At 34.6% G+C, this 10,588-nt stretch overlaps 4 protein-coding genes across 4 annotated transcripts; 2 read left to right on the plus strand and 2 right to left on the minus strand.

Annotated features, from left to right (window-relative positions):
• The first annotated feature begins 377 nt into the window (after nucleotides 1-377).
• Nucleotides 378-1,255, plus strand: LOC130506683 (40S ribosomal protein S30). The gene is made up of 3 exons (XM_057001378.1): nucleotides 378-484; nucleotides 595-732; nucleotides 1,057-1,255. The coding sequence occupies exons 1-3, from the start codon at nucleotides 481-483 to the stop codon at nucleotides 1,101-1,103; spliced, it is 189 nt and encodes a 62-aa protein (XP_056857358.1). The 5' UTR covers nucleotides 378-480; the 3' UTR covers nucleotides 1,104-1,255.
• A 33-nt stretch (nucleotides 1,256-1,288) lies between these two features.
• On the minus strand, nucleotides 1,289-3,714 carry LOC108847461 (IAA-amino acid hydrolase ILR1-like 2). The gene is made up of 5 exons (XM_057001377.1): nucleotides 3,173-3,714; nucleotides 2,542-2,667; nucleotides 2,112-2,426; nucleotides 1,920-2,042; nucleotides 1,289-1,840 (listed from the first exon to the last, which is right to left on the minus strand). Exons 1-5 carry the CDS (start codon nucleotides 3,530-3,532, stop codon nucleotides 1,436-1,438), a joined length of 1,329 nt encoding a protein of 442 aa, XP_056857357.1. The 5' UTR covers nucleotides 3,533-3,714; the 3' UTR covers nucleotides 1,289-1,435.
• A 153-nt stretch (nucleotides 3,715-3,867) lies between these two features.
• Nucleotides 3,868-6,753, minus strand: LOC108845730 (ATP-dependent 6-phosphofructokinase 7). The gene is made up of 10 exons (XM_018618897.2): nucleotides 6,490-6,753; nucleotides 6,268-6,314; nucleotides 6,005-6,044; nucleotides 5,705-5,905; nucleotides 5,391-5,603; nucleotides 5,110-5,308; nucleotides 4,737-5,002; nucleotides 4,610-4,655; nucleotides 4,367-4,521; nucleotides 3,868-4,282 (listed from the first exon to the last, which is right to left on the minus strand). Exons 1-10 carry the CDS (start codon nucleotides 6,574-6,576, stop codon nucleotides 4,085-4,087), a joined length of 1,452 nt encoding a protein of 483 aa, XP_018474399.1. The 5' UTR covers nucleotides 6,577-6,753; the 3' UTR covers nucleotides 3,868-4,084.
• A 2,570-nt stretch (nucleotides 6,754-9,323) lies between these two features.
• Nucleotides 9,324-10,308, plus strand: LOC108847462 (profilin-5-like). The gene is made up of 3 exons (XM_018620704.2): nucleotides 9,324-9,511; nucleotides 9,745-9,882; nucleotides 9,984-10,308. Exons 1-3 carry the CDS (start codon nucleotides 9,386-9,388, stop codon nucleotides 10,116-10,118), a joined length of 399 nt encoding a protein of 132 aa, XP_018476206.1. The 5' UTR covers nucleotides 9,324-9,385; the 3' UTR covers nucleotides 10,119-10,308.
• Nucleotides 10,309-10,588: the final 280 nt, after the last annotated feature.

The raw sequence follows: 10,588 nt of genomic DNA on the forward strand, positions 1-10,588 counted from the left end.
AGTCTAAAGTATAAATTGCTATTTTCTTTTATACTCTTAATATTAGTGGAATATTAAACTAAATTGACCTTTATTTCAGATTTTTTTTTTTTTTGACAACTATTTCAGTATTTCTTATTTTAAAGTAGAAAATAGAAAATATAATAAAGATAGTCTATTGTTTTAATTAACACAATAGCAGTTTTATAAGAATATAAAAGAAAAGTTAAAAATTAGTAATTTTATTCAGAATATAAAAGAAAATAGAAAATATATTAAAGAAGCAAAAAAAGAAGTTATTGGGCTATATACCTGAGACACAATAGTAGTTTTTAGTACGGGTCCATAATAAATATTTCTTCACGATAAGGCCCAAGAAATGTCGTTGTCGAGTAATACAAATATATATATGATCAGCTCGAAAACCCTAACACTGAGATCACGCACTAGTTTCAGCTTATTGCAGCCGTCGGAAGAAACAGCAGAGAAAACTAATCAGCCATGGGTAACCCCCCTAGTGTTGTTTATGCTACAGCTAACCAAATCGTTTCATTTTGTGAATTATATATTTTTTTGCCTATGGATCTTTTAACGATGTGTATTTATTGATCTCAGGAAAAGTACACGGATCTTTGGCACGTGCCGGTAAAGTAAGAGGACAGACACCGAAGGTAGCGAAGCAAGACAAGAAGAAGAAACCCAGAGGCCGTGCTCACAAGCGTCTCCAGCACAACCGCCGTTTCGTTACCGCCGGTAATTTATCCATCCTTTTGTCCATACGAGTAGCAATTTAAATACTTTGCTGATTTTATTAGGCTTTGTTAGTCTACTGTAATTATAAAAGGTTTGTTATAGTGACACTTGCACTCGTTTAGTTGAAATGAATTTGAATTGAGATTACTCTAAAATTCAATAGTAGCTCTTAGTTTAGCAGATGACAATGTCTCATTGTTTGAAATGGTTTAATTACATTGATTTATATGTTGGGTAATGGATTTTTTGCAGTTGTTGTTTTCGGTAAGAAAACAATGGTTTTATTACATTGATTTATATGTTGGGTAATGGATTTTTTTGCAGTTGTTGGTTTCGGTAAGAAGAGAGGACCCAACTCTTCTGAGAAGTAGAAGATTGATAGATATGCCTGTGAAAGCCGTCTCATTTGGCTAGTTTGTAACCTTTTAATATTTCCTTTTCGTTTGTATTAGTCATGTTGCTTTGGTACTTAAACTTTATGTGTTTTGATTCCAATCTATGAAATACACGATTTTAGTTTGAATCTGATGGTCAGCTTCCAACACGTACCAACCAATGGTTTAACATTGTCTTTATATTCTAAAACAAAGAACCTTGCAAGGGTCTTTTATAGTTGGATATATAATATATCCAATTCACTATGAACCAGTAATAACTTAATAACCAATGATTACAAGTTGTAATAAAACCAGACGGTGTTGTTTCAAAGTTCGTCATGAAAGCCTTTGGATGAGTAGGACTCTTTAGAGGCCTTGTCATTGAGGTACTGTACTGCCATCGATGCATGCATTGCAGCACCGTACGGAAGCGCATCTTCATTAACTCTATAAAGCGATGAGTGAGGAGATGCATAACTTTTTGTCTCATCTTGCATCCCAATGAACGAGAAATGGCCAGGGATGGCTTCTGCAAAGTAGGAGAAGTCTTCTCCTCCCATTATAGGCGGTGCTTCCACAAAGGACTCTTCGCCCAGCAAATCTCTGACCATGTTCTTGAACTGCTTGTGTAAGGTCATATCGTTCACTGTCGGTGGGACTGGTTCTTTACCTTCTGGTGTTAGATTCACTGATGCATTGCACCGGTTAACTGTTGCTTGGTTTGTAATAACCTAGAATCACAAGATGAAACCGGGGTTTGGTTAAACCGGGAAAATCTAACAAATGTGCAAATCTTGAATCACATCTCACCTCTTTGACTCTTTCTTGAAGCTGCGAATAACCGCTAAAGGCTCGGAGAGTTCCTCCTATTGTGATTGAATCAGGGATGACATTGAAGGCATTACCTCCATGAACCTTAGAAACTGTAACCACCTAGAGAAAAAATGACTTGTGTTAGAAGAAAAGCCAAGACCAAAGTAGATGAAACCTAAGAAAGGGAACCTTTGAATCCAAAGGGTCGGTTTCACGTGAAACAACATGCTGAAGACTTAGGACGACGCTTGAAGCTGCAATAATCGGGTCTATGGTGTGTTGTGGGATGGCAGCATGACCTCCTTTGCCAGTTATTACAGCCTCGAAGAATCCAGATCCCGCTAGCAAGGAACCTGCACGTGAAGAGGTTTTGCCCAAGGGAACCTGGTTGGTAAGATGAATACCGAAAATGGCTTCGACATGCTTCAACGCTCCTTCTTCTATCATCTTCTTTGCTCCGGCGAAAACTTCTTCGGCTGGCTGGAAGATAAGCACCACAGTTCCCTAACGGAAAAAAAACAAAAGTATTAGATTGAATGATTGTGCATATACATGGTCTTAGGTTAGTGATACTGATGAACGCCAAGGGATATAGCAGCATATAAAGTGTTTATGAAACCTGCAAATTGTGGCGATGTTCTTGAAGCATTTTGGCAGCACCAAGAAGCATAGCGACGTGACCATCGTGTCCACAGGCGTGCATTTTACCAGGAACTTTGCTCTTGTGCTCCCATTCAACAGCTTCCTGAAGTCAATAACCAATCAGAATTTATAGTATAGTTGTGAACTTATGGAAATGATTTATGACTGGTCATAATTACCATCTGGAAAAAAATCAAACTAAAAGAGACCTAAATAATTAAACTAGACCGAAACTTTATAAATATCTGAAAGATTTCTATATTTTTCATATCTGAAATACATAAAAAATAAATTATATTTGTAAACACAGTTAATAATTCAATTAAAATATCCAAAAATATTTGAAAAACCAACAATTTGAATTACACAAAACTTATTCAGAAATATCTAAAACAATTCAAAATTAACCTATATTTTATTTGAGTTATCTGAAACTTGAACCGAAATAGAATCAAACAGAATCTAGATTGTTTTTGGAAATTAACTGGTTCATATTTGACTCGATTCACTACTTAAACCGATCTAAACCAAATTTCCAGTTAAATGGTCCTAATACACTCTCTTATCCGAACTATCCAGTAACAAAAAACAAACAAATAACACAGCACCTGCATAGGTAACGCATCCATATCAGCTCTTAGCGCAACGAACGGCGCTTCTCCCGTGCCGATGTAACCAACAACGCCGGTGATAGCGACTGGATACCTGTACTTAACTCCCATCAGGTCTAGCTCCGACCTGATGAGTTTACTTGTCTCGAACTCCTCGAAGCCCAGCTCCGGATGCTCGTGGAGTTTCCTTCTGATTCTCACCATCCAATCGAAAACCTCCGGACTTTTGGCGAGCTCGAGGAACTTCGTCGGCGTTCGAGACGCATCACCGGTGATCCGTGAAGATTCAGATGAAACGTGGAGTAGAAGGAGAAGATGGAAAGTCAGAGTGAAGAGCAAAAAGTTGTTGATAGCCATGGGAGAAACAAGCCGAGAAGTTTCTGAATGTTGATTGACTGATGAAGATGAGAGAGTACGACGAGACTGTGACGAAGTCGTGATATTATTTACATATAAAAAATGTTTGTTATTGATTGGACTAATTAGAATATTGGGTTGTTGTGCTATCGACAATAAAGAAAAAAAAACAGTGGTTGGAGACTTTTGTAGGGATTATATATGTGTATTAACATTGAACAATGATTTTATAGTTCAATACAATTAGAGTTTTTCACTCTAGTCGACGTTAAAGTAAAGTTATATTGGTGCAAAATCAGAAAATGATAAAAAAAAAATCTTAACATGTGACCAAAACAAAGAAAAGATTGTTTCATTTATTCATAAATCACAATCATATGATATGTGGAGTGTGAAAAAGTTACAAAACAACACATATAAAAGAAGAGAACAAAGATGTGTTTCACAAACTCTTACAATTATTTCACTTCCGGCATAATTTTTCAGAAACCCCTGAATATGTATATGATGCCTGAAAGTTCTCTAACCAAAGCTTCTTTTTTTTTTTAACTTTCACTTAGTTATCTCTTTAGTCACCGGAGGTATATCAACAACTCCGTTACATATTTCACCGTCAGTAGGAGGCGCCTTCTCTTTCTTGGCCTCAGATATATCCTTAGGGCCCAAGAAACTTGGTTGATTAGTAGAAGACAACAGCCTTGCCCACATTCTATCCGTAATCACCACTTTGTTCTGTTTCTCTGTTATCCTCTGCATACAAAAACATAAAGATCAATCAAGGCCATCCAACGAGACCAGTGTCTGTCAAGCTTACTCATATTGATTACAACTTACGTAGAAAGGGATGTATGTTTGTCTTCCATGGACAAGACCACTAGTGTAGCCAGTGTAACCAGCCATTGCACCATGAACCGCACTCTGAGCAAGAAGTGTACAGTATACATTGTCTGCCGCATTGCTTGGAATCGCCCTGATCATGTATGTAGGATCTAAAAGCCAGAAACAAGAACTGCCATTAAAATAAACCTAAATACAAGTAGATGAAAAATAAGAAAAAAGGGTAATGATCTTTGTTACCAATATATTTGAGGTTCATAACCATCTTGATCTTCTTGAAATGATCCTGTAAAAATACTATTGATGAGTTTTCATTGTCATGAGATAAGAGAAGGTTTTTGAGTCTTTTTTTTTTTGTTTTGTTCACCTTGATGCTCTGTGATAGCCACAAGCCGACATCTTTGAGAAGCTTGTTACCAGACGCGTCCTCAAGAGTGTTAGACTCCATGCTTTTGGACATCATTTCTTGTCCTGCTCCTTCAGCAAGAACAATCACCATGTGACCATGCTCCTTGAGCCGTTTCTCTATGTACTCAAAGAGTCCACCTTCTCCTTCAAGGTAAAATGGTGACTCCGGAATCAAGCAGCAATCAACATCTCTGCTTGCTAATGTAGCATACATCGCTATAAAACCTGTAAGTAATTCATCAAATAGTATATAATCATTAACATCTCTAAAGGTGCTTTAACTGTAATAATGTTCAAAGCAATACACACAAGAAGAGATAAAAAAAACTTACCACTGTGACGACCCATAAGCTTAACAAAACCGATACCATTCTCATTACTCTCAGCTTCAACATGTGCTGCGTTGATAGCTCGTTGAGCTTCCTCCACAGCAGTGTCAAACCCAAAAGATCTATCTATTACTGGTATATCGTTATCGATCGTCTTGGGTATTCCAACCACAGCAACTTTAAGTCCACGTCTCCTAATCTCCTACATGGTTTAATTATACACAAATCTATTCATGTTGATTTGTTAAAGCTTACAAATTAATATATATTCCGATGATTGTTACCTCATATATTTTTGAAGCTCCTCTCTGTGTTCCGTCTCCACCAATAATGTAAACCTGGTTGATTCCTCGATCTTGGATGCTATCAACAATCTTTGTGGTATCATGTCCACCTCGTGAGGTACCGATGATTGTTCCTCCGCGTTTATGGATATCGTTCACGACTTTAGAGTTCAAAGGGATCGTGTTCTTGGCATAGAATCCCTTGTATCCACCCTGTTACATATGAGAATCCATTAGGACAATTAGTTGCAAAAACTCAAACTCATGTAGACGAAGAGATCATAAATATTATGTTTTTCACAAAGCTTGCTTACATCGATTCCAAGGATTCTCTTTACTCCATACATGTATGATAAGCTGCTCACGAGTTCTCTAATCACGGTATTGAGACCGGGACAGAGACCTCCACATGTAACAATGCAAGCATGGACTTCATCTGACTCGAAGTAAACCTTTTGGCGTGGACCAGCGCGTCTGAAATGGATTCCTCTTGGACCATCTTTGTGGACTATAATCTGAATAACAAGAACAAAAATAGAACATTATGACATAATAAATCATCTAAATACCATTTTTCAAGCAGGGTAAAGAAGGATTTTGCTTGATGAATTTACCTTCTCAGGTACAGTATCTTCTGTATCAACAAAGTATTGCCTGACAAACAAACAAAAAAAATCAAAACACAAAACTATGAACCCTTTATGCAGTGAAAATCACTGGAGGTCATTAGCTCAGCTGGACTTGATTTATGGTCATTGTGTTAAAGGGTCTCCGGTTCGAGTGAACATTGGGACGAAACTAATATTATATGTTGTGGTTTCGGTCCTGAACCCATGAAATTCAAGAAATACTTACTGGATAGGTGAAAAATACTTACTTAACCACTGAGTAAGCTGGATTGTCTTTTAATGGATTTTGATAAGTCTGCAAATAACATATATACCGTGAAAGCATATCAAAACTACAGAGCCCAAAGCAAAAGACTCATCCATTGTTAAGAGACGATATTAGATACGATCTCTTTGTGAAGATTGGAGAATATTCCTTTTTAACTTTACAAATCAATAAAACAACAACCAGAGATCAAAGTGCAACGTACAGGAAGGTCAGGAAGATAATCGATGAGATGCGGAACGTCTTGTAGTATATAACCACCAGAACCGTTGACGATCTTCGGACTAGACATAATCAGAAGATGTAAGAGTGTGTGAGAGACGAAGAACTTTTCTCGCTTTTTTTAGACGGGTAATCTGATCACACAGGTGGTTGGCCTCAAATAAAACTTTTAAACATGAGTGTGTTATATGCAGTTGGGTACAGGATTCTCGTGTATATATATAAAATGCAGGAAAAGAAGAACTTTCAAAGGAAAAGATTATTCACAGTTCAGTTTCAAACAAAAAAAAAAGATTATTCACAGTATTCTAGAACAGTTTAAATTTTCCATCTATGGACATAGTTGACTTGGGGGCTTGTAAAATAAGTAATTTAAGTTAACTATTTGTAAAATAGTATTTTATCCTCTCTTTTTTTTTTTGGAACACTAAAATAGTATTTTATTCATTCGTTTCAAATAGTGCCGTTTAACATCTTATGGAATTTAAAGAAAAAATATTCAATATTTTTAAAAGTTACTATTTAAAGAAACATTGTTTTTTGATAAAAGTATAAAATATAATTTTTTGATAAAACTATAAAATATTTCTTTCAATCTAATTTTCTTTATAGTTAAAATTTTATTTTAAAATAAATAAAATTAGTGTTTTTAACAATTAAAAATAAGAGGTTGCGTCTTGACCGGTTCCACCTTTTGTATTTTCTACTAAAGCATGTCTGTTTCAACGTTGAAGGGATATTCCGACGATAAAGAAGCATAATCTCTTAATTAAAAAAAAGAAGACAAATCAGTTTTTATGTGCCGACTATCTCTGTTCTCTGATTGGTAAAATATCAGAGGACTGGAGTAAAATGGTGAAACCAAAAAGCAAATGCAAAGTTATATGGACCCACTTTAATGAGCGATATATTTCCATCTTCTATTAGTTGAGAAAAGAGTTGCGCCAGAAAAAAACTAAAACACATGATAACAAAAAAAAAATTTACTCTACATATAGTGGGTCCAGCGTAAATGGTTTTACTCCGTTTTGCGCTGATATGTTTACCAATCAAACACTTTTTTTTTTGAAAGCTGGTTAAACTATCTCTGTTTTACGTTTGTATATTTGTTTAGGATAGTTTTCTCGAATCTTTGTGCCTTATTTTTTTGGGATGTCATCATGTCATGTATCAGGCAACTATTGCTGCTTACAAAGAGATAATCTGATTTTAAAATTTGTAGAATCCAAAAAGAGTTGACGAAAGCCTATAAAGTTCATAATTCTATTGCTTACTCGTTTTAAATAAATTAAATATCAATTGTATATAATTAATTTAAATAAAGTAAACTATACTCGTGAAACCGTATGAATCATCGAGTTTTCTGGAATCGACTATTCTGTGGTCAACTGAAAATAATGAAATTTCCCACCGAACCAGAATAAAAACTACTAGTAGAAAATGTGTATTGTTTCTTTTGAGCCATTATTTCTGTTTTTTTTCTATGTACGATTTCTAATATTATTTTTTAGTTTTCATTAAAATAAAATATTTTTATAATTGCCATTTCAACTTTTTGTCTAACTGTTTCATTTATTTTAAAATAAAGTCGTATAATTTTATTTATTTGTTAAGACTTATGATTTAACTAAATAAAGAGAAATATTTCTTCCAAAATAATTTAGTACACTATTTTCTTAATAAATTTTGAAATAAACAAAAAGAAATAAAATATAAAAGTACAAAATTATAAAACTTTGATTTTATTGGATATTTTAAACCAAATTAATGACTTTTACTAATACCACTCCATAACAAATAATGGGAATGATTGGTAGAGGCTTTCTATTTTTTACTCTAAGATTTAGGTTTTAGATTTTTATCTTTGGCTTTAGTTTATTTTGATGTAGAGAATTTTTAGAGCACTGCATAAAATCTCTAGAGAAAGTGCTGTCTAAATTTAATATATTTTCTTTTATAATGTTTTGGCTTTCGATTTAATTTTGAAAATAAAAATATGATTGATTTTACAAAAGACAGTAGAAATTAAAATTGCTCTCCACAGTTCTTACAGCCTCTACCGATCGCCTCCAAAATATCTCACCCTTTAAGCTGACTGATTTTCCAGGATTTCTTTCAAATGTGCCTTCCCACAAGTCCTTTTTTAAAGTATCCAAGTTTATGTTACTATGAAATCATTTCAGCTTTCTTTTTCATTTTTTGTGAAATGGTAGTAGTATGAAGATGGAAAGATATTTTAAGAAAAGGTTAAACCTGTATATAGTGTTTTGTTATTCATCAAACAAATCTTTACTTTTTTTTTTTTAAATATTCATTAAACAAATCTTTCCATTTTCCTTAAAATTGATTTGAGTTTTATGTTTATTATTATTTTTCTCTCTCTTAAGTTTTTTTAAATCATTTACCAACAGTATCACATACTCAATCTGTTTAAAAAATATATTTATTTGAGAATTTTTACACATATTAATAAAATATTTTTAATTTTTAGTTGTAAATATATTATTTTTGGTGTTTAACTGTTACCTAATAGAAACTTAACACACACAATTAATTTTATTAAAATTTATAATTTAATATTATAATTTAATAAAAATGTATCGAAAATGTAAAGACTGTATTTCTTAAAAGCAAACTTAAAAAAATGTATTTTTTTTTGTAACAGACGGTAGACATTAGTAAAACTTAAAATACAATAATCTTTTTTCTACACACGACAATTTGATAGTCATACTGACACGTGTCGTCCATGCACGTCTATTTGCGTAAAATGCCACTACTACCCCCACACACACACACAAAACACTTGTAGTTTCAACGCTATCTCTACCAAACATTCTGATTAACCACAGACAGAACAGAAGAAGCGGAGCCAGAAGATGTCGTGGCAGACATACGTCGACGATCACTTGATGTGCGATCTCGGGGACGAACAGCGCCTCACCGCCGCCGCAATTATCGGCCATGACGGTAGCGTCTGGGCTCAGAGCGCAAATTTCCCTCAGGTTTAGGGTTTTTGTTTCTTCAGCCCACCGCTGATGTCTACTGAGTTTCCATAGAGTTCGTATATGAATAGATTGAATCATTTTAGTTCAGATCACAAAGTTCAAAGCTTTACAAGCAGAAAGTTGTGACTTTGGACATGAACATGNTTTTTTTTTTTTTAATGTGGTTGAGTTTGGTCTCCTGATTCTCACAAAGCTTCTCATGTGTATAACTATTGCTGTTGTGTTTTTAGTTGAAGCCTGAGGAAATCGAAGGCATCAACAAAGACTTCGCAGAGCCTGGAACACTTGCCCCGACGGGATTGTTCATCAATGGCGCAAAGTACATGGTAATCCAAGGAGAGCCAAATGCTGTCATTCGAGGAAAGAAGGTTGGTTAACTTGACTGATGATCTCGATAAACCTTTTTTCTTTTCTTTTGTTGTTTTTTATGGAACCAATGTAAGTTTTTTTCTTTTTGCTAATATTATAGGGAGCTGGTGGTGTTACCATAAAGAAGACCACCATGGCTTTAGTCTTTGGTATCTATGAGGAACCGGTGACTCCTGGACAGTGCAATATGGTTGTGGAGAGGCTCGGTGACTACTTGATTGAATCAGGGCTCTGATCCCCCCAAAGTGATGCTGTATTCTTGTCCATCATGTTCTCTTCTAGTTGTGTCGTGTGAGGGAAAAAAACTATTTATATATATATATATGGAATGTGATGATTGATCATTTAAAATATCAGACTGCCTATTAGTGATTGGTTGTGTTGTTCTTAAACTATATATGGTATTATCAAATTCTTAAACTGCAGATTGAAAGTTTTGTTGAATTGCAATGAAGATTGATTCGATCGCATGAACATAGATAGACACATGTGACTGCATTTACAAGTTTTCAGACAGAATGTCATGTATATGCATTTGTCATAACTTGTAACAACATTGAATCAGATCAAAGTCAAACTAAGACTGTTGACTTGAGATCTTGCAGAAGCCAAAACTGAAGACTTTTTGTTTACTTACTAGGATATTTAGTTGACCTTTAACACACAGCTCCTCCAAAGCTACAAGCGACATCAGTTAGCTCTGTT

This window comes from Raphanus sativus, unplaced genomic scaffold (assembly GCF_000801105.2).
Source record: "Raphanus sativus cultivar WK10039 unplaced genomic scaffold, ASM80110v3 Scaffold3554, whole genome shotgun sequence".
In the NCBI taxonomy this organism is placed as follows: domain Eukaryota; kingdom Viridiplantae; phylum Streptophyta; class Magnoliopsida; order Brassicales; family Brassicaceae; genus Raphanus; species Raphanus sativus.